Source organism: Drosophila innubila (genome assembly GCF_004354385.1).
Source record: "Drosophila innubila isolate TH190305 chromosome 3R unlocalized genomic scaffold, UK_Dinn_1.0 2_E_3R, whole genome shotgun sequence".
NCBI classification, from domain to species: Eukaryota; Metazoa; Arthropoda; class Insecta; order Diptera; family Drosophilidae; genus Drosophila; species Drosophila innubila.
In genome coordinates this window covers 21,116,634-21,140,843 of record NW_022995380.1, presented here as the reverse complement: position 1 = coordinate 21,140,843, position 24,210 = coordinate 21,116,634, and the positions used below count along the sequence as shown (strand labels likewise).

The 24,210-nt window shown below is 37.8% G+C and overlaps 1 protein-coding gene across 1 annotated transcript; it reads left to right on the top strand.

Moving 5' to 3' along the window:
- The first annotated feature begins 7,947 nt into the window (after positions 1-7,947).
- On the top strand, positions 7,948-17,489 carry LOC117792876 (platelet binding protein GspB). The gene is made up of 4 exons (XM_034633182.1): positions 7,948-7,998; positions 12,621-12,965; positions 13,059-14,442; positions 15,455-17,489. Exons 1-4 carry the CDS (start codon positions 7,948-7,950, stop codon positions 16,234-16,236), a joined length of 2,562 nt encoding a protein of 853 aa, XP_034489073.1. The 3' UTR covers positions 16,237-17,489.
- The last annotated feature ends 6,721 nt before the right edge of the window (positions 17,490-24,210 follow it).

The window sequence follows — 24,210 nt, the reverse complement described above, 5'->3', positions numbered from 1 at the left end:
ATCGGGAAATTTTGCAGGGTGGCAGCCCAAGCACCAAGGACCAGGCTGCCACCTTCCACAACAGTGCTGGCAAGTTTTTAGTGGGAATTGGTTGAGCTGGCGCCAAGTCGATAAACTTAAATAGAGGTGTTACAAATAAAAAAGTACCATAACTTTGTAATTAATTAACAATTTTAAGAAAATTTAAAATTCAAAATTACATGAAACTAAGGTGAATATTTTAATGAAGGCTTGAAGTTGGTTACCCCCTTGGTTATAAAAAAAATATCAAATATCGAGAAAATTCCAACAAAAATTCTGCAAAAAATTAAAAAAAATTCACCAAAACTGGGTGGAAATATTTCTTGTTATCCATTTTGACAATGTTCCCAAAATGGTTCATATTGCGAGATTCGTAAATTCTGCAGGGTGGCAACCTTTGGACTGGGTGGCAGTCTTCCTCACCAGTGCTGGCAAGTTTTGGGGGGAACAATACCTGTTAACTGGCTGGAAAGCATATAAATTTGTAATTTTGGGCACTTTTTCACAAATTTACCAAAAATATTAATAGCAAAACTTAGCTGAGATATATTTAAAAATAACCAGATTTTCAGCTTATATCAATTTTGAAACTTTTCCAGCAAACGAACTCTGAAAAAAGCCAGAGCTAGCTATAAAATAGCTAAGTTGGCAACAGTGATTGGCAGCACAGAATGCATTGATAACAACAACACGAAGATTCAAAGCTTCGACACGATGACCGATGGTCGAGCACGATGTTCACACGAAGCCGACTCTTTGACAGTGGAGCGAGCATACGATCTTTTATAAGCTTTTTATGAGTTGGTGTTTTGCTGATATATTAGTCCATAAAAGCTTATTCTACGTCACTAGCCTATGGAAATCAACTCAGCAGGTCGCACTGTGGGTCCAATGTCATTTAACAAAATAATTTTTATTTTTTAATGACAAGTTGATATTCTTGTATTTGAATAAGATTCTAAATAAAATAAAAAAATAAATGTTAATAATTTAACGAGAGAATTTTTATTATATAATCATAAGTTGATTTTCTTGTATTTGAAATGAGATCATCTCATTCAAAATATATAGAAAAAGAATATGCATATAATATAATAAAGCTTATGGATCAATTTAAAAACAATATAATAATAAAGAGTAGAAAAAGGATTAAATTAAGTGGAAAAAGTGCTAAACGTATGACCAAAATAGGTATGCTATATGACATATGCGCTCCCTCGCCTTTGACCCACTGTGCGTCGCTTGCCTGCCTGTCTATGTAACTCTGCGAGTGTGTGCGTTTGCACGTGCGCATGTGTGTGTGTGTGTGTGTGTGTGAGTGTGCTTTTGCCTTTCTTGAGCGGCTATGTTGTTGTTGCCTTGGCACTTGGCGGTGGCTGAGACTGAGACTGAGACTGGCTCTGACTCTGACTCTGTCTCAGAGTCTGACTTACTGAGCTTTCAGCCTTCTTGGGCGCTAGCCAGCCAAGCACTTATCAGTTTTCTGATCGCTGTGGGAATTCAGTTAATTGTGGACGCTGTAGCCAAACGGACGCACGGCACAACCTGCAGAATTATTAATACACATATATATCTTTCAAATTCAAATACGATTCTCGAACATTTGTTGTTGTCGTTGTGTTGTGTCTTGTGTGAAAGTCAGTGGCACTGGAACTGCAAGTGGAACTGGAACTTTAAGTGAACTGGAAGTGGCACTAGAAGTTCTTTAAGCTTAACTAAATATAGTATACAAACTAAGCGAGACTAACTTGCAGCGCAGTATTTGCTAGCAGAACACAGCTGAAAACATATTTAAGGACAGTACTAAAAGTCATATATTAATATTCCCCATACGCACCGTTGGCCGAATAAGTTCAAACTTAATATAAATGCAAGCATTTTCGACAAAGTCAGTTAAATATATAGTTTTCAGAGTGTGTGAGTGCGGCACAATCAAGCATAAATATAAATAAAATCACAAATAATAAAAAAAAAACAATAACAATAAACAAAAACCAAGAGCAACAGTTAAACAAAGAACTGGAATAAAAAACACGAAACTAATAAAAAATTAATTTAAAATTAAAACGAACTCATATTCTAAAAGCCATAAACAAATCTTCGTTAAATATCGTATATATGACGCGCGCCAATATTGCTCCAATTAAAAAAACGGCTTAGCAACAATTGCACTGAGCAATCACAATAGCAACAACAACAATATAAGCTCGTATTATAGAAAGCCCAACAATCAAATACACAAAATCAACTTCGACAGCAGCGACGCCAGCAACAACTACAACACGGGATTAAAAATCCAGCTACAACCACAAAAATAATAACAACAACAGCAGCAGTAGCAGCGAGAACAACAACAAATGTGGTGGGTGCATTGGTAAGCTCAGCGGGTTAAAAAAAAGTAACGGTTAATACATAAAAACAAAAACAACAACTAACAGAAATACAACAACCAAAATCGCTAAAAATTGGCCAAAACGTTTTTTATGCGCAAACGCGTTTTTATGCTTAACATTTTTTTGTTGTTTTGAATTGTTGTTGTTGTCGTTCGCCGTTTGTACTCAAAGTTTTTGCTAAGTTTTTAATTTTTGCTGCCTTGCTCAATGTATTTTTTGTTTTTGCTCTCTTACATTTTTTGACGGCTATAAAGTGGATTTGTCTTCAATTGTGTTTAGAAATCTGCACGGCCCAAACGCTGAGCCAAAACCTAAGCCGAAAGCCACAGTTAAAGCCAAAAAGCGACTGCAACTGCTCTGAAAATATGTCGGCCAAAAGGTGCAGAAAACAAAACAAACAGACAACAACAACAACAAGAAAATAGCCAGTGATTTGCGTCAAGGTCATCGATGAAAGTGTGCGAGTGTTTGTGTGTGTGTGTGTGTGTAGCTGTTATTTGCCTTACAGTTAGCCTTTGTGGCAAGCAACGCTAACGAAATCAAAGCATATTGAAAAGCCTTTTTTCTAGGCAGCAGAAAGGGAGTAGGGGAGTGAAAAGGTGGGGAGTGGGGCACCTTTGTCTCCTGCCTTTTGATTGACAGCCGTGTAGATCAATTTTGATTGAGCAGATGTTTATCACATCCGTTGGAGATTGCAGCATTGCCCGCCTGTTGTTTGAAATATTACTAAAAGTATTTTGTGTCTTGATGGACAGACGAGACGGCGTCTGGAAGTAATAATTTAGTAATTTGTTACCACTTTGCTTGTCCATAATTAAGGGTTAAATGTAGTTGAGCATTGACGGGTTGCAACTTGGTATAAATGCAGCTTTGTTTGAATTAATTATGACATATGTGATAATTTAATCAATTTTCTGCTAAGGCGCAAAGAAAACTTACGCATTTGAGCCAGGTTGTTTTCATTTTATTGTAGGATTAAACAATTTTTATTAACTGACTTTCTTGTATTGCCACAGTCGATTGGATTCAACAACAATTAAGACATTTTATTAATACGTGTAATTTGTGTAATTTAGTTTTTGCTAGTGCACATTCTATGCCAAATTGCAAAACGGCAGCCCATTGCCAAACTCGTTCAACTATTTTAATACAAATTATTATTAAAAGCTTAATTGCAGTGCAGTCGGCAACGGGCCAAAACACACTCTAAGATGGCAACAACAATGCTATAGCCTGAGCTTTAAGCCACAATAATTAACGCCGCTAAGCTAAATTAACAAATTGTTAACAGCGAATTTGTTGTTGTTGTTGGTAGACCAAACTGGTTGCAATAGTTATATACACTGCAATGTGGCACTGTGGCGATAGCTGAGTCTCATATTTGGCAGTAATCATAAAAGAAGTGCAATAAACTTTTAAGAAATTCCATGGAAATATAAACAATTTAATGGTCGCGGCCATTTGTCTGACTTTGCTTCAGTTTTAAGTTTGTGTTTCTGTTTCTGTTTCTGCTTCAGTTTCGGCCTGTCTCACAAATAACGCATACGCCGTGTGGCCTCTCCCTTGGCTTGTCTTTGAGCCTGTCCGTCCCTCAACTTGTTTTGTCAATTGAATTGCAATCGTCATTTGACTTTTGCTGCTGCCTTTTGTATTTGCGAATGTTTTGACAATTTGTCACAAGTTCAACACTTGCGACCCATTTGTTACACACACTACACTTTACTTAGTTTATTGTACTCTGTCTGTCTGTCTGTCCCATATACGTACTTAGTAACAATTTATTAACTTGCCTCACTTCTGGTTTATTTATTATATTTTATTTTTTCTTTCAATTCAATCAAGTTTATTAACCGGAATTCTGCTAGCATTCTATTGTATTGATTTTTCTGGGCGTAACCATCAGCCATCGATTAGCATTCTAATTTATATACTAACTGCTGCAAATTTGACGCCATTGGCCATGCACGAGTCGAAGTCGTCTAAGCCAAGTGCAAGACCAAGTCAATATTTCCACTTCCATTGCCACTGTCAAGTGACAAATTTTTTTGTATACTCCCACTCCCATTCTCATTCTCATTCCCATTCCTTTAACAAATAATCTATATCATACTCGTAAGCGATCTCCATTCGTTGAGACTGCATTACTCTATCTTTCCTTATGAAGTTACCAATACTCTTTCTAGTTTTTGCGGACTGTCTGGTTTCATTTCTGGGTGCAGCAAAGACCTGTTTGCTCAGGTTACACAGAGGGAGAGAGAGAGAGAGAATGCTGAGGAGTCGAGCTGGTTTCTAGATAACAACGACCTTTAGATGAGTTTGTGACCAGCACTTTTACTTTTCGGTCTGTTCTCAGTTACATAAGTTAATAATAATGATAACTAGCTGGCAGCAGGTGTCAAACTGTCAAAAAATAACAAATCATTAAAGAAATGCGTCACAAGCTGCCAGATACACCGAGAACAGCGAGATACTTTAAGCCAAGATTCTAAAAGAAGTGGAGAATCAAAAAGGAATTTCCATAAGCATCGCATTATGTGTGTTGGTTAATTAATGAGCCAAGTTTAGCGCGAATTCTTTTTTTGTTCATTTTTTTGGTCAAGAAACTTTCATTTTTAATGAGCTGAATTTTTAGTCATAAACATATTGTTCTGTTGCTTGTTTCTTATAGACAGATTCCTGGGTAATTAAAAGCCATTGAACGCTCAAACTGGCTGTGACTATGACTATGAGTAATTATATGAACTGTGAAGAGAAGAAGTCTTGATAAGAACTAGAACTGGTTTTATAGTTAGGCATTATGGGCTTCTCTTTTGGCCAACTATTTTTAGTTTATTATTTTATACCACCTTTGACTTTGCTTAGTTAGTTTACGGCTTAATTACATATTTCGTTATTTTGTTGGCGGAAATGCTGCTGAGTTTTGAGGCTGCGTGCTCGCTAATTACTTTGAGGCTTTAATTAAATTAATTTGTGATTGAAGCGTGCAGAAAGGGCGCCACTTGCCAAATATATATATAATATGAAATCAAGCTAAAGGCTAATGTGCGCCTCGGGCCATTTGAATTGGTATAAGATGAGTATGCCAAAAGTTTGCCACAAAAATCGAATAAGAAATAATTCCCAAGCCCAAACCCAAACCCCGAAGCCAGCTTCAATGACATGCCAATTGTTGTGGCTATCAAAATATTTGTCATTAATTATAAATATGTTGAAATCGCAAGAAACAACTAAACAGCTAAACAGCTTAGCATCTGCTTGTGCTTGGGTTTTGCTTGGGCTGGAACTGCTGCAACTTGTTGCGACTTGTTTTCTTCTTGCCTCGTTTTCCCCACACCCCCATCCCCCACGCCTGAGCCCTCTATTGCACCGTTTACCCCCCCGCTATGTTGCTAGACAAGTTCAATGATTCTTCTAGCCGTGACTCAATCGCATTTGGCAACTCTTAAAAATTAGCTGCAAATGCTCAAATATTTCTCTGTCTGTTCGAATATTTGTATGTTTTGCATGCCTCACCTGCTTCACCTGCCTCACTTCTATCTTACTTGCCCCACTGTTCGTTCACAAGTGTGAAATGCACCTTGACATTTGAATGTATATATTGTTTTTAATATATACTTGTATTTTTTCTCTACCGCCGTTTATTGATTACCGTTCGCAATGAATTTGTTTTGCCTTTGCTAATGCCAGCCAATAACTTTGTTAAATTATGCATCATTTTTGCAATTTAGATGTTCACTCGGTAATCATTTTAATGTTCTTGCCCCCACTAACCACTTAGATCAAACAATAGTTCGATTGGATTTATAGCCTGGAGTGAAGAGTCTTCTATTTGTTTATTGAGCAGAAAAATTAGCTAATTTCCTAAAAATTATTTATCTCATCCTAAAATAGAGTTTTACTTAGCTAATATTAAATAAAGCTATCATTTAGCTTATTCAACTTATTCTCTTTATTTAAGCTTTGCTTTTAAAACTCCGTCAATTTAATTTTCCTTTGGATGAGCGCACTTTTTAATTGCTCGCTTCTGTTCTTTAATTTCAGTCATTAACAAGACACACAATACACACCATAAACACATCAGAAGCCATAACACAAAGAGGAAAGAATCAAAGGTGACCCTGTAGAATGCTTCCCACTTTCAGCATGATTCAACTGCAGACAAGACAAACGGCCAAATGATTCACTTGATTCACTTACAAAGAAAGTGAGCTTCATTAAGAACTCAAAAAAGACAACAGATAAGTTTGGCATTAAAGCGCTTGATTTAAACTGCTAATTGAGGGCAGAGACAGTCAGCGTGTCAGCGTGGATAATTCTCAAAGAACTCAACTCAACGCATACTCATACTCATGGCACACTTTTGCTGGTATCTACAATTGGTATTTCTACTGTTGGTAAGTTAATAATAATTTATAATAAAATAAAATGCTTAAATGTTAGTAAATAGTTAGGAAATATGCATTTAATTTTTAAATTTATTCAATCCTAAATATATCTTTATTATTATGCTTGGCAAGTTAATCATGGAGATGCTTTTGGGAGCAGATTTTTAATAATTAAAAAGATTTTGAGCAGTATATTTTTCGAAAGAAACCTAAGGAAAGTCTTTTATTTATGAAACATCATCATCTCCGAATCTGAGAATCAATTTATTATTGAAAAAAAAAATGTATACAGTATTTTTATTTTTGCAAGAAGTTTGGATATCAAGTTCTGTGCTGTATGTTAAATGTCAATCAATAATACACTGATACAAAAATCGTAAAGTTTTTTCATATACGTTAATAGGAATTACCGAACAAGCGAAATATTTTATTGAGTAGTTCGGTCAGTTGTTGTATTTGCTTAGCCCAGACTATATTGTTTAGTAATTTTCTAGTATTGCTTATTAATGTCTTGCACATTTTCTTGATGCAGCAAGCATCTAGCAAAGACTCTCATCGATTATAGCTACCAGTATGAGCTCACCTGTATAACCTACAATTTCGAAAGTTTTCCACAATGTTTCGCAGTTATTTTGACTGCCAAAAGCCGGGTTAAGATGTGGGCTGTTGTTGGCCAATAAACCAAATAGGTTTCATCTTCACTTCATTCTCGACATTGAACTTTTAAAAGATCTGCTGCAAGTTGTCAGACAATCGAAAATGATTTATTACGCATACGCAGAGTGAGCTCAAGTTTATGCGGGAGATTACGGACAATTTAATCAAAGTCAAAGCGAAATCAATACGAGTTGATCAACCCAAAAAAGTAAAGAGTTTCAATGCAATTGGCGTTTTGGCTTGGCTACCGCTGAATTGGTCGCTGTTTAATGGTTTGATCATAAAATTGCAATTGCAATTACAATTGTTCACTTGGCAAATGTTTTGCAAAAAAAAAAAAATATGTAATAAATGGATTAATTGCCAGTGTTATATATTTTTTTAATGTCTGCATTTGATCGGGCTCACATTTATTGGCCCAAATCATCCATAATGCGAGCTGGTGAATGCATTTTTTTTGTTATTAATTTGAGCCCAGTTGGTTAATGGTAATGTGTATTGTGGCGCTGGACACAACAACAATCGAAGAGCTCCAGTTGATTGTGAGTAATGTTAAATAGAGTAAAGTCGGCTAAAGTGAAGTTAACTATGGCCAAAGTAAGCTAAATAATTGCACGCGATTTGCGCGCGGTTATGCGAGACACAAACTGAGACAGAGTCTCAAAACTGAAAATGAAAATGAAACTAAAACTTAGACTGAAAAAAAAAAACTAATACAGAAACTGGCGAGTCGCCGTCGTCGTCGATGACGATGGCAATTTGCAAATTATGCGCAGCGGGCGGGACGTTGATTGAGTGCGGGGCAAGGTGGGTTGCGGTGCAACGTCGCGTCGCGTCGCGTGGTGCAACAACATTCTAAAGCCAGCGTCAGCTTTTCTTTCATCTGTGTGTGTGATATGCATATGACGATTAGCAAAACGATATGTAGAATCTAGTGTAGCAGGCGAGGAGTGTTTGTTGTCTGTTGTTTGTTGTGCTGTGTAATTAATAAATGTGTGTTATTATGACAGACAGAGAGGGAGAGAGAGAGAGAGAGGGAAACATAGCAATTGGTGTGGTTATTTTTGTGGCATTGAGTGGCCCTAATGTGGGCCGCACTTTTGGTCGAAGATCGATGAATCGATAGTGACAAGTCAAGTTACAAGTTGCAAGTTGCACGTTGCAAGTTGCAACATTGGCCAGCTTAAAGAGGCAGCGGGTGGTAGCTGCAATTAAACAATGGCCGCTTGGCAACAGACGCTTATGGCTGACACATTCACATTGTTGCAACTGCAACTTCAATTGCTGCTGCTGCTGCTGCTCCTTTCAACGTTGCAACGCCCACAACAAAATGCTTTGGGCCACATAAAAGTTACAGCCACACCACAAAGAAATAAAATACACAAAAACTATGCGGTCTGGCCAATTCTTGTAAGCGAACATGGTCTATCTCTTTCCTTTTGCATGTTGACCAGGCGAATTTGATAAACGAAAACATTTCATTATTATAGCCCGTCGACTTTTTCCGTGTTTCAACTCTCTATGCAAATCGCTTAGTCGCTGTGTGTGGCTAGTTCGTGTCTTGAGTCATTCGTTTTTATGCAACTGAATCCTGTTTATTTTTTTTTTTATTCAATTTTTATTTGGTTGCCACATCAATCATGAAGCGACCACCTAATTGATTAGTCTACACTTCCGAAATTTGCATATGAAATTCAATCAAAACGAAACACTAAACGATTTGAAATTGAAATTCAAACTGAGACGGATTTTTAAATTGAAAGCGAAACGCAATTGAATTTGTCAACCTGTGAGCAAAATAAAAAATTCAACTCATAAAAGAACTTCGTCTCTTTATTTGGCTTGTGGATGATTGTGGCTAATTAAAAGTTGAAGTTTTTTGAAGCGGCACTTGAAAGCGACAAGTACACGTAAGAGCCGTTCATTAAGGCGTGATTATTGCTTAATTGTTAAATGTATAACAACAGGTCTATTGATTTGGCTAAGGCGGATATCTCATTGAGTTTCACCGACAACAGCGTTTAGAATTTCAATAGACAATTTGGAGCGCCGCCGTCGTTTTTGATTAGTTTTCTACATAAGTAGCAAATGTGGCACTTTGACACTTCCGCTAAGTTGACAGCCGTGAAAATTGTCAACGCTGTTGTGAAAGGTGCAACAATTGAATGATAAATGATAAATTACAAATGATAACTGGATGACGATGCCAGCTAAGTGCAAAAGAATGTCTAACAGGATTAGCATTACTTGTAGCCAAATTGTCAGCTGATAAATCAATCAAGATTAGGATAAATGATTGCCTATCTATTTTTGGTTAGATCCAACAAAACTGAACTCATTTCAAATAATTTCATGATTTGATTTTCATTCATTAAAGCTCGTAATGGCACTGACCAGTCGGTTCAAGTAACTCTGCACAATGGAAAGGAATGTTTGCGAGATTGTTTATAATGTCATATCAAGAGAAACGAGTTGTCGTTTCTTGTATTTTTAGAACGTTTTTGTGTGTCTTTTGTTTTTATTTTATTTCTATTTTTTTTTTTTTTTTGTTTATTATTAACTGGGGGTTGTTTAAGGGGTAACCAAATACATGACACTAGCCCTAGAGACACTTTGGGCCATTGTTCTAAACTCTGCTCGCATTGTTATTAACTTTCAGCAATTTGTGTGTCAATGTTAAATGCTCATTCACTGCCCGCAGCAGCCACAGTCCAAGTAACTTCTGCAATTTTAGACATAAAAGGCAAGGCCTCACTGGTGACTAACTCCGGCTGGCTTATAACTGGCAACTGCCAACTGGTAACTGGTAACTGGCCAGTCTACTTACCGCGAACAGCTAACAACTTACAGCTTACAGCTTATAGTTTGTACTGCGCCTGCGCCTGTTTACTCTGTAATTTTAGCACATGTGCGAAGGTGTTTTGGTTGCTCTCGCTGCCAGCAATTGTTTGATAGAATCGCTTTAAATATGATCTAGAAATGTTCACTTTAAAACAATAACAACTAACGACAAGCGATCGCCGTGGCGCCCACCTAATCTCATTTGTTGTTCTTGTTGTTGTTGCACATCGTTGCGCTGTCAAGCAATTTGCAGTTATGCTCGAAAAGCTGCCGGATGTTGTCGTTGTTGTTGTTGTATGATTTATAAGCTATATTTTATTTAGAATATTTAACATAATGTGGTTAAATTATTATTAACTGACATTAATATATAAAAGTGCAAAAATATTTTAAAAGTTTTTTCTCTATGTTTGAATTTATAATAAAATACTTAACATACTTAATTTATAATTAGAGCTGACATTGTTGCAAAACTATTGATGTATCTTAGTTATTTATTTTGGTCGATTTTCAATTTGTGCCTTTCCATTTGCATTAACTTTTATAGCCCATAGAAGTGTTTCTGTATGTGTGTGTGTGTGTGTGTGTGTGTGTGTGTGTGATTTATCTCAATTACAATTAGCTATGCTGATTTTGCCAAACGCAATAAATGTGTTTTATTTGCCATTTATCTGAGCTCTTGTTCAATTGGTTAGTTTAGAGGCGTTGCAGGGCAAGTTCGTGTCCTAAGTCTTTTGTTTTCACTATAGTTTTTATCGCTGCGGCATTAAAAGTCGACAGCGGGGCGGAATTTTGATTTGCTTTAAATTGATTTATATGTATATATTTCTAGCCGAGCGACTAGTTCAAGCACATTGAAATACAACATAAAAAAGAAAAGGTAAAGAGAAGGTCATGCACATTATAATAATAATGGGCACATAACAATAGTTTATAAACAATTAAATAGTTTATGTCTTGATATTAGACAATTGCTTTATTTAATATTCGAACTTAGAAATGTTGCTCTCCAAATTAATTAAATATTTACGAATGTTTAAAGAAATCTATCTTCAATTACAAATTTAGTGCATTCAAAAGATCCCCCGTAATCTTTAATATATTTTAACCATAATGTTTGTGGTTATTCCTGAAACTCTTTGTTTTATTCAGAGTGAAAGGTTGATTTCTAAGAAACCAAATGAGGTAATGATAATTTTATTAATCTGAAAATTAGTCAAGGCTATATAATAATGAATATTTGACAGTGAGATTTAGAAATTACTGATAGATTGTTATATAGAGCTAATAGGTGATTATCATAATAGTTACGGCCAATAAAAAAAAAAAATAATAAACATAGATATAGATTGATTTAATTATTTCTTGAAAAGCTCAAAATTAGTTGAGCTTTTTTTACTGTCAAAGAAAATAATTTATTTTATTTCTTAAAAGAGACAATTATTTTTGAGTAGATGAGCTAGTAACTAGTTCTCATAGTTGTTATTGTATATATTGTAAGGAATGTTTTATGTATAATTATTGCATTATAATGAAATATAATATTAAATATGTAATTGGTTTATAATTAATTACTTTTCAAGTAAGTAAATTATTATGTTTGAATGAGATACATTAAATTTAAATTCATACAGTTGCTAGATCAATTGAAGCAAAAAATTATTGGCTTATCCCCTCATTACATATTCATTGGCTCGACTCTTTCCCAAAGATACTCCCAATGGAGTTGAGCTCGTTGTAGCGTTAAAAAGATTAAGTGTCGGCTATTCATATGTTGTCTTCATTAGCTGCCACTTGCCACCGCTTTAACTAACCATTTGTCAGTTGTTCATAATTATGACATTGGCCAGTTACATGCAGCACAAGCAACACATACTCGTAGTCGTAGATCAAACAGAGCCGCTGCATTCCATTGATGTGTTAATAAAGCCAATACATTGCTCGTAATCATATTATTTAAATGTCATAGCTTCAGAGCAGAGCATGACTTCGTACTGTGAGTTGAGGTGGCATGAAGACATTTCAGCCAGCAATAAAAACTATATTAAAGTTCAGTACGAATGATATTTCAATTACGCAAATATATAAATAGATCGCTGAGATAAGCTTAGTCGAACGAATGCATCATGCGGCAGTTGATTTGCATAAAAATCGCATTGAGGGAAATTGCGAGTCAATTGTGACATGAACATAAAAAACTAAATCGCTGCCATTTTCTCAATCATTGCAGATGTTGAGCTGTGGTTATACGCGCCCAGCCCCTGCTCCTGCCCCTGCACCTGCCCCTGCACCAGTTCCTGCACCTTCCTCTGGTTTGCGACAGAGTGAACTCATTGCGGGCAATGAGTTTCTCAAGCTACTTCTCGATCACGACGAGCAGCAGCGCAGCCTGCACAGCGAAGAGGAGGAATTCGAGGGACATGGCCGATTGAATAGTGCGAGAAGTCTTGAGCATAGGACACGTTACCGCAATGCCAATGGCCAGCAGCAGACAGACGCTGAGGGCAAACAGGTCGTCAAGTTGGTTACCACAGGCAGCAAGATTGTCTTTCTGGATGATGCACCAGTTGAGCGTCATATCGTCAAGTCGACCACAAAACCAAATGCCAGCGATGAGGTCAAGGTGGTTGCTGTCAGTGTTAGCTCCTCCAGCAGACGTGGCAGTCGCATTAGTCACACTCAACAGCCAGCAGTCAAGGCATACCCTTCCCCTGCTCTTTCCCCCTCACATGCCTCTTCCCTTACACATTCCCATTCCCACAGAAGCAGTGCTCCCAGTGCAATCGGTGTGGACTTTGTCAATCGTTCGCACAAGAGCGAATTGTCCATTGAGGAGACCGAACCACGCTTGGCTGCCGATGTCATGGATGTGGAAAGCGATTCGTTGAACAGCGCCTCCAACATACAAAATGTTTTGGCGGCGCCACTGCTTGCGGCAGCCGCCTCCAGTCGCTCCAATTCGGTGGCTTTTCGCAGCTCTGTCGCCACTGGGCGAAATGTCAGCGAGGCGACAGCTGCCGATGACAAATTGTTGCCGTTCCAGACGGTAATCTATCACGACACAGGGTCCAAACAGGGTCATGGCCCCCAGTCAAGATCAATATCATACAGTTCCATATCACAGAACGTGGATGACCTGCATCTGCCAAGTGGTTGGCACAAGTCAGCTGGCATTTTGGCCGAGGCACAGCGTAATGTCAGCGACAGTTTGAAGCCCATGCCACGTCTGGCCTCGGAACCCGCCAAATTCTACTCTGTGCCGGCCAAAATGTACAGTGTGCCCTCGAAATTCTATTCGGAGCCAGCTAAAGTCTACTCCGAGCCAGCGAAAATGTATGGTCAGCCTGAGAAGGTTTATTCGGAGCCAGCGAAAGTTTATGGACAACCCTCGAAGTTCTATTCGGAGCCAGCGAAAGTTTATTCACAGCCAGCTAAGGTTTATGGAGAGCCTGCCAAGACCTACTGGCCGCTAACTGGAACGGCCAGCACGACCAGCTCGCCCACCACCACAGGAGCAACTGCAACAACGACAATCAAAGCCACCACAACGAGAGGAACAACAACAAAAACAACAAGAGCACCAACAATAACAACAACAACGGCAGCGAGTGCAACTGTGCCACCGGGCGCTGCCCCAAGCACCTTTGTGCCCTCGCGTCGACCGGCAATTGTGTCGAGGATTGCATTCGGTGAGGCACAGACAACGACAGCGACAACAACAACAACAACGACAACAGCGAGATCTATGGAATCTCAGACAGCAACGAGCAGCACGTCGGCCACTGTCAGGCCCAGCACTTGGCAGCAACATTATCACCAAACTCATAATCAGCAACTGCAACAACAACAACAGCATCAGCAACAGCATCAGCAGACGGCAATAAATGCGGGCAATTCACAACCGCGTCGTGTACTCTTCAATTTGGATAGATTGCCTTATGATTTATTGAATGCACCACAGCCTCAACCGCAACAGCAACGCCATCTATTGGAGCCAATTTTATCATCAAAAAGTCCAAGTCTACAACAGCAACAACATCGTCCATGTTGGGAGCAACAGCCACAACAACAACAACAGCAACGTCAGCATTCATCACTGTCGCTTCAACATTCTAATCAAAATGCCAAAGGATTGCCCAATAGAGGTGAGTCTTTTTTTTTTTTTGGCTAAACAAATTACACTGTGTTGCAGGTTTTTGCGCCCATTAAATAGGCGTTCATTTGGGTTGTCGTTTCATGACTGCCTACATTATGACTTCACAATTAGTCAGTTCGCAAACTCAGGGCTTAGCTTTAACAACTGATGTGAAACAATGTTGGAATGCCGGTTGGATCTTAATGTTTTTCTTTTTTAAATGATGGAAGTTCTGGAAAAACCGCAGTCTCTTGAATATCTCAGTGCTTAGTACTTTCAAAATTCTCAGGCCCATTTTTTCACTGTCTAGTTAACTAAAATCTATAGATAACTATTTAAAAGATACGTGTATATTGACGTATTAATGACAAATTTCAAAATACGGCCTTCAGAGTCAAATATAATTTGAAATTAATTTAATATTTAGAGTTTAATAGGAAGCAAAGAACTAACAAAATTAATTTAATCTTTAGAATTTAATAGGTTGCAAAGTAATAACAAGATTAAGTTTTAAAAACTCAGTATTAACATATTAAAAGACTTTCTAGTCTGTGGGAGAGATTTTAAGAAATTCCTACTATTTCCTTAGCCAATTTGTCATTAAACGTTAATTTTTTTTAGCTTACAAATTATGCACGTTATATGAATTTTGATACACACCAAATTTAAAAAAAAAAAAATTAGAGAATGTTTTTTTTCGAGTAATTTATCGATCTTCTTATTTTCGAACTGCTTAAATAATAAGTAAATAGAAAATGCACTGTCAAGGAAAATTATAAAAAATAGTATACATTTAATATTTGCACAAAAAAATCAATCAATTGATAAACAAATAATTTGTTCAGCTTGGATTTTGTTTTTTAAAAAATAGAAAATTGATACCTGCAGCCCAGTGTAATTATGAGACTCTTTGTCTGGCAAGCGACAACGCACGTATAACTTAACTAATCTTGAACTTATCAAACAACAAACTGTGTGTATCTTACTCTTCTCTCTTTGTCTCTGTCTCTCTTGCTGTGTAGATCTAGTCAAGTGTGTTTCCAAATTCGCACAGCACCAACATGCAACACACGGTGGCAACAGCGCCTATTCATACATTTCCAGTTCGAGCAGCTCATCATCCTCATCCTCTGCAGCTGGTGATGCTGCGGTCATGTTACCACATTTTACAACCGAACGCGCTGAGCTTTACACACCGACCCCAGAGCAAAATTACGAAATTGAGGAGTCCGTAAGTGTTATGACAAACGGACGAGCCCATGGCCTGCAGGGTGGCAGCAGCAGCAACATTGGCTCAGCTGGCTTCTCACTGGTCACAGCAACAACACCAGCCACTCCAGCAATAACAACAACTACAACACCAGCAGCAGCAGCGCTGTCTGCAGCATCTGCAACAACGCAACGCGGTCGCAATCGTGGCATAGACCGGGGACGTGGTTCGGTGGTTTATAACGCCAACGCAAATGCCAACGACTACGACGACGAAGGCAATGGCGATGGCGATGGCGACGGCGATGGCGGTGGCAGTGACGATGGCTATGATGGTGATGATGGCAACTCGGATGAGGGCAGAAGGGGCCACCCGGATGAGTCAGATGATGATAAAGTCGCCTATGTGGTCGAGGGACGCAACTATCGCAAGTATCGCGTTGAGGAGAAAACCGACGATGGTTTCATCGTTGGCGAGTATGGCGTTGTCGACCACAACGATGGCAACTTGAGCGGCGTGCGTTACACCGCCGACTCGACCATTGATCGCAGTTTGATACAAAAGGGGCTGTTGACATTTTTGAAGCTCAAGTAGTCGCAAGTCGCACAGCCAAAGAGACTGTGCAGACTGCAGTCGAGCTGCCTCAGCTGCCCCAGCTGCCGCCTTCTGCTGTCCAGCTGAACCAGCTGCCACAGCTGCCACAACGGCCACAATTGCTGTGGCATTCATTTCATACACATGTGATCCAAGTCGTATTGTAGTTAGCGTAGCTTAAATTAATATAAAGTAGCCTTCATTTATTAAAGCCCAAATGACACTGGCTGAAAGTGACAAATTCAACAATCGATTTATTTTGAAACTGAATCAAGTACATACATGTCTATAAAGAGTTAGAGTAAAATAAATGTGTCCAGTGAACTGGGCAAAAGTCGAAGCTTTTGCTGGAAGCTTTAATGAGCTTTCACTGTAATCTGATGATTTAATTGCATACAATTTAAACACAATACTTGAAAGATTTCGCTGAAGGTTTTAATATGCTTTCAAATCAAACTTAAGTGAAAGGCTGCTCAGCATATTTTGATAAAATGATCAATTAAAAGAAATATGGTATTAGTAAACATTTTGTGGCAAGCTTTAATATGCTTTCACTTCAAACAAAAGCAGAAAGCTGCGAGAGATAAAAAATTAATCATGAGATTTTTAAAATTATACTGATAAAATAGCTAGAATTATTTGAAATCTTGTGTTGGAAAGCTTTAATGAGCTTTCACTGAATCTTAAAACGAAACGTTGACAAGCTATTTATTTATCAGCTTAGTTTGTCCTTTTGCCAAGATTAATCCCACGTTTGATTGTCAGTTTCAGCAAGTGTCAATGGGAATTAAGTACCACATAGTTAGTACGTGTACGTCTACACATAATCACGACTATCTGTTCCACTTAATCCTACAGCCCCATTCAGCAAGTGTGCGTGAGCGTGTTGTATGTGTAACTGTAATTATAACTGTACCAGTAACTGTATTTGTATTTGTGTGTCTGCGTATGTAATCGAATTTGTTTAATAGTTTAGTTAATGTTTTAATTAATTTATTGTAGTTGTTGGTATTGTAATTAATTTAATTTAAATTATACACTTAACTAAACGATCCGCAAAATTTTGAACTAGCAAACTTGCCATAATTTACTCATAACAATTTGGCCAAGTTAGTTGGCCTCAAAAAAGCACGAACACAACTAAATGCATAAACTATCCTAATTAGAGTCCTAAGTAACGAGTAACTTGCAGTGTGAACTAAGTAAATAATAAATGAAGTAAATTAATAAAGAACACTGATTGAAATTGTAAATAGTGTAAATAAATGGAGGCACACAGCGGGATATGGGAAGAAACAGGTCCAATATAATGTAAATAACCATTTAAAATTGATTAAAAACATGCTGCCTACGGCGATCGGCACTCACTCTCCGACAATATCATTAAACTTTAATTGATATGAACAAGTGACAAAGGGCTGACGATCAGCAACAGCAACAACAATAAGTGCTATCAGTTTCGACAGCGAAATGCGGAAACAGTTCGTCTCTGGGTTGAAAACAAAGTCAGGGCTCAGGATACTGGACCTATATAGATGCATTTGGTCAATTAAGAAAAAAGCTCTGATGGCGAAGCATTGTTAACTGATCTCTGGCACAATATAAAAGCAGAGAATGAACAGAGGATGGCAAATGGTAAATGTTGTTGCTGATGGTCCTGCATCTGAACCTGTAAAATCGAAGCTGAAGGTCGCTGAACGGCCTTGCTTGCGGTCGCCGGACATGTTTGGCGTCTGCGTGTCGTCATTTGGATTTTATTGCCACTGAGGGATTGCGAGAAAATCAACTGGCAAATTCCACTGATTGCATGCGCCAGAGTCGACAATATATAGAGCCCTCTTCTACCAGTGCTATTTATAAATTGCTGGGCCCCGAAGACAATCGGGTGAGTGTAGCAGCAGCTTTGGTATGTCATCTTATCGCTGGCCAGCAATCAGTGCCAACATGAGCCCGGCTATGGGTACGGGGACCCAGCATCGAAGACGCAATCTGTGTGAAATACTATGCATGCTGTGCCCATAAACTTGGGCGAAAAGAGAATGTGCCGCGCAGATTTAATGCGAACTGCCTGAGTCGGAGTCTGAGTCTGACTCTGAGTCAGGGGCAGTGGCAGTGGCAGTGCCAGGCATGTGAATTGTGGCAGAAACAGAGTAAACGTTCAGATGACGATGCTGCCGTGCCGTGCCCTGCCGTGCCCTCTGCGGTCAGCTGCCTGATGGACAGCTAAAGGAACTGGTTACAGTTTTATACCGTTGCAGGCAATTATAGCCCCCCATTTTAGACCCAGTGCTTAAAAAGTACAAGGGGTATATTAAGTTGTACAAAAAATTGTAGGTATGAGGCACTAGGAGACTTGGATGTTCCCATAAAATTTTTATATGTATCCGTCTGTATGAGCGAACACCTGGATCTTGAAGAATTTAAACGATAGACTCACCAAACTTGATAAGTAGATTTCTATATATCCTAAGTAGATTAAATACAGTCGAACTTCCCCAACTCGATGTAGAAAACATCTTAAAAAAAGTTTTAGTTTGCTTAACTAAAACGATAAAAAAATTTAACAGCTCGCAATTTGAATGTATGCATTTGTTGTCACTAGTTTCTGACTTTTTATTTTTTAAGTAAGCTTGTAAGCCTTTTAAAATAAAATTAAAAAAAAACACAATATACCATGAATAAATTGTAGTTTCATTTAAAAATCCTTAAAAAAAATTATTCCTTACTTTGAAGTCTCCATAAGACGAACTTTTTCTTTTGATAATGGTGATTCGAGTTAGGAAAGTTCGACTGTATATATTTTTCTTGTTTGTCGCCTTCGCAATTCGTAACATAAGGTTATTAAGAGCAATTTTATAGCCATAGTATTGAGTTTTACCACAAGTGATAAATATCGTGGACACCCGGACTACTTTTTAGTTTATTTTTATAGTTCAATTTAAAATTGATAAATCATAAGTTATTTTTTAATATTCAATTTATGTAACTTGTCTTTTATTCTAAAAAAAAGGATTGCGAGCGCATAATAAACTCGACAGTTGTTCAACGTCGGGTTAAAGAAAGTTCTTTTAAGGATAACTCCAGGGTCTCCTATAGTCGAGTTCTCTGGGCTGTACTCTTTGGTAGTAAGAGCAAAGAGTTCTGCTGCGAAAATAATTTACAATGTTGGAGAACAGAGCCTTAAAGTGTCTGTGGCATGATGAACGCTAAGCGAACACGTTCGCCTCAGGTCATCCATGGGGGAGGAGAATCGGGATATCTGTTGTGAATCTGAATCTGAATCTGTGTTGGCCATCTCTGTTGTTGGGGGCGTTTGGCAGGCAGTCAGTGCGTGTCGACAATAAATTTGAAAACCACACGATTGTTTCAACTCTCCCTCTGCCTCTTCACCGCTGTCTCTCTTTCTCAGTCCGACAGGTTGAAAGACGCTGGCAGCACGCCTTCACGTCCTTTTAGTTGCTTTTTAATGTGGTGGGCGTGCCGCCTGGATTGCCATTCTGACAGCTTTGTAGCCAGGTTTTGGCCCCTCGATCGCGTTGGCTTTATTAAATTGCCTACAGCTCAAACTGCAACTCAACTCCACCTGCATTCGCCCGCTTCCTTTTGCCTTGAGCTGTTGACGTTGCTGCATTTGTTATTTTCCGTTTAGGCCTCTCTTCCCCGCTTTTCCCGCAAGTGTCCTCTCTCAGTTAATTACTGTAAAAATGTTCTTTAGCTCGCTTATTTTAATAAAGTTGCCCAGGTTGCGTCCATTTTTCATAATTTACGAGCTATTTTATTCAATATTCCTGTCTTTGGCCTGATCGATCGTGTATTGGAAATTTATGACATGACATTATAATTGACCGATTTGTCATTATAATTAGTGAACACGCTGTGCTCACCAGCCACAAGATCCGGGCAGTAGTTAAATCATATAGACAGGATCTGGCAGAGGGTTTTGCAATCAATTTATGCATATAAGCAATGGTTTATTTATAGAACACGCTGGACAACAATGTAAATGTTAGCAAGAATGTTGCTTTGTTGGGTGTAGAAGGGATATAATTATCTTAATTCTATTAATAAACATTTTCAATAAAAATACTTTTTTTAATAAATGCATAAAATTTTAATGCAAGATTAAATATTACGTAAGGAAATCGGTTAAGATTTGACGAAACTATGACAGTTTAAAGTTTTATAAAAAATAAAATTTTGAAAAAATTGACAGTGATGTAATTTTGATGCAGAATCAAATAAGAGGCCAAACACTGATCAAAAAGACATTCTGATGGAAATCGGTTCAGTTTTGACAAACTTATGATAGTTTGAAGGTTTAGACAAAGCGTCAAAGGAAAAATTGGACAGTAATAACAAAAAATGTAATTTTATAAACTAATTATTTTTTGAAGTATAATCAATTTGTTCAAAATAATATCAAAATGATATTCTGCATGAAAATTGGTTAAGTTTTGGCAAAGTTAAGACAGTTTGAACATATTAATTTGCTTTATGCATCAATTCAATAACTTTCAGCTTTTAAATTACTAAAACACGCCCTCTATTGGCGTAGTATAGGAATATATTGAATATGTAATGCCCAAAAGTAGGCAATTCTTTTTTAAAATATAGAATTGCCTGCAGTGCTTGTCAAACCATTCATTTTATCATCAAATTCGAGTGGCCAACAAACTGTTTTAGTAGAAATTATAGGCAGAAAAATTATGTTTTCCTTATACTTCTGTTAAAAATGTACATATTATAAATAATTAAATACTTTTATAAGTTTTTTTTATACACCGTTCATTATAACAATTCTATTAGCTGTAGTTCTAATGAAATTAATAGACTGACTGCCATTAATGAGGTAAATTTTCAGTAAAATGTATAATCTCATTAAACGCTCTAGAAGTTTTGTTTCTTCTGCAAATTTTTATTTTTACTTTACTTGGAAGTAAAGATGAACCGGAAATGTGTATTAAAATTAACCAAAAGTCATGAATCAAGCAAAAAGTTAATTCAGCAAAGAAAAAAGAAAATACCAAACACGGGACACATGTGAAAATAAACAAAAGGAATGCAAATCATTGCATGTCCAGCCTCCTCCTTCTTCTCCTCAGTTGGTGCAACTGCAACCCAATGCAAGTGACCTGGGATCGATGCAAGGATGAGAAGTATATGGAGCACAGAACTAATTGTGCGTTGAGCAATTAGCAAGAAATATATTTAAAACTCAACACTTTACTAATCTGCAAGTGTCAAGCGGTCGAAGCTGCTGATGCCTTAACCTTAACAGATGCCGGCGTGCTCCTGAACAAGCCACACAATCATAATGGTGGTAAAGGAGTTGACGAAGGCAGACCGTCAGACCAACAGACCGACAGACTGTCAGGGGTTGAAGTGTGCGTTCTGGGTAAAAAAAACGTAGTCGTAGCACCAGCATAGAGCACACGGCGGAATCAGAATTCTCTTGAACTGACATAAGGGGTTGTTGCGGCAGGCTGACTCAGAACGGAGCAGGGAAAGGGATTGGGAATGGGACAGGGTAAGGGAATGAGAATGGAACTGATGACAACAGGTCTCTCTCTTTGCACTGGCTGTGTCTCAACAATGTGTAGTTCTTTGCAACCTTTTGTGTGCTGCCTTTTCGCATAATGAAATATAAGTACCATATAAGAAAGATGCTCCTACAATCGTTCTGATATCAAAGGACATTTGATCGGGCATGCAACATGCGCTCATTGCTGCGCCTTTATCTTTACCATTGTCTACTCTATCTTGCTGCTCCTCTTATTGTTGTTGTTGCTGTTGTCATTTTGTTAAGCGTTTTTCTTGTATTTATGCCAAAGATTACATGTTGATCTCGCATATCTTTCATCTTGACGTGGATGGAGCCAGGTCGTGCGTGCTTCCCACGTCGTTGACATACGATACCAAACTGAATAATGAAATCAAAATGCCGTCAGTCAGTAGCTCAGCTACAGTTAAGAGCAGCGAAAGTCATGACAATGCATTAATTAAATCATAAAACTATGATGAGCTATGATTGAACTAGACAAACTGAATAAATTAATTGAAGATCCGTTTAAAGATCTCTGCTGCTATCTTGATAGAGCTGTTGACAATATGACAAGTTGCCCGCTTCTTTGGTAGTCCAAAACGGGAATATTTGTCTATTGTGCCCACGCACATGATGCTAAAAAACTGATAAGACATGCCCAGAATTTCTTTTCAACTTTACTCATTCATCGATCAGGCAGTTAGCGACCCTTGATGAGGGTTCATTTCATAATTGAAACAAAAAACATATTGCGCATACACAATTCAATTTCAATCGAAAACTAGATTGATCGCAGCTCCTTGAAATCGAGTTTGTTTAGCGCAAAAACCCTTTCTCCCAGTTTATACTCATTGTACCTGCCACACATTCTTTAATAGTTATGATGAAAAGAACATTTCGTGAAAGTTAATTCTCTCATATTATTTTTTGCCATTTTTTTTAATAAAAGGTTCTTCTTCATTTTGTTTGCCTTTTTTGTTATATGAGAATTTGTAGTGCATAGCATATCTCCCGCATGATTGCCCCGATCGGGGGAATCACTTGTCTAGCGCCCCCATCTATTCAATTACATGCCTCTTTTGGGGGCAACTCAAGTGTGGAATCAATTGTTATATCGAGTTAGCAGTTAGCGCATCAGGTGCCGTCACATTGTGCAGAATAAATGTGCCTTGAATTGCTTCACTCTCTCTGTATTCAATCTCAATCAGCCATGTATCCTTGAGTGGAAGCTTACATTGGCTCTTCCCACGGCAAATGAATGTTTTGATGATGTGAATCAAAAGAGAGATCCCATGGTAAGGTTAAGGTTAATGATCTTTACAAGTGGAGAGCATTGAACTCGGTTTTTTGAGTTTTTTTTAAAGTGAAATATGTTTTACATCTTATTTCTAATAAAGCGTTTAAAGTTTAAATTTTACTTCATATTTACAAATTCATTTCTATCATGTAATTGCTTTTGTTTATTTTTACAAATCATAAAAATTTTTAATTATTATGTATTACCGATCTTTAAAAATTTATTTAAGTGTGATATGATATTACATTTTCTAAAAGTCTTGTTTTAAATTATAAACATTGCATTTCATTTTTGTTAAAAAACAACTTCCATAAATTTTGATAAAATTTCTTAAACCTCTGTCAAATGAAATGCTTTCCAGACAGAATTAGCAATAATTCATTAGCTCATGCTGTATTGGGTGATTTTAAATGGAACCAGTAATAAGAAGCTGCTCTTCAAACCAAGCAAAGTGTCTTTTTTAACACATCAAATTTCCTTTTTGGTAGCTAAATATCAATAGAGTTGCCGACTTCCTGCAATGACAGTCGGAGTTTGTTGTGTTTTAATCTAATCAAAGCAAGTTACCGCTGTTAATGCAACTATCTAAGGATCTCAGAGTCCTGAAAACCAACCTACTTTTTGCGACACTTTTAGCTGGAAAGTTGAGTTTAGGCCGAGTAATATGTAGATGTCTATCGTTGTAGGGTAAGTGAAAAGACAAACACGTTGTGCTAAGGATGTTTACAGGAAATGTGTAAAATAACGACAATCACTGGCTGAAATCGGAGACTGTTTCGAGTTGTTGGCCAAAACGAGGTGCAGGCGTGAGAAATGCAACGCAATGGACTCAACTATCAGCGTCTATCGTTGGCAGCAAATCAAATAATCTGCGCATGACATAATCTTTGGGCTTAGCACATGCAAACGACTTAAGACAGGAGACTGAAAAGGCAACCGGAGAGCAACAGGACATCCTACTTACTGCTAAAACAACAACTACAACAACAACAACGCAATGAGAGAGAAAAAAATTCAATTCTAAAAAAGGCAAACAAAAAGTCCTTAAGTTATGTTGTGCGTCATTTTGGCTGGCAAATGGAATGGAAAACAATGAGCCAGTTCCTCAGAGAGAGAGAGAGAGAGGGGGGAAAGA

What these genes read in the sequence shown, in the direction of transcription:
- LOC117792876 (XM_034633182.1), top strand. Translation starts at nt 7,948, where the DNA reads ATGTGTATTGTGGCGCTGGACACAACAACAATCGAAGAGCTCCAGTTG. An exon ending in TCGAAGAGCTCCAGTTGATT is followed by an intron (nt 7,999 to 12,620) that starts GTGAGTAATGTT and finishes GGTTTGCGACAG; the next exon opens with AGTGAACTCATTGCGGGCAA. An exon ending in CCAGCAGACGTGGCAGTCGC is followed by an intron (nt 12,966 to 13,058) that starts ATTAGTCACACT and finishes TCCCATTCCCAC; the next exon opens with AGAAGCAGTGCTCCCAGTGC.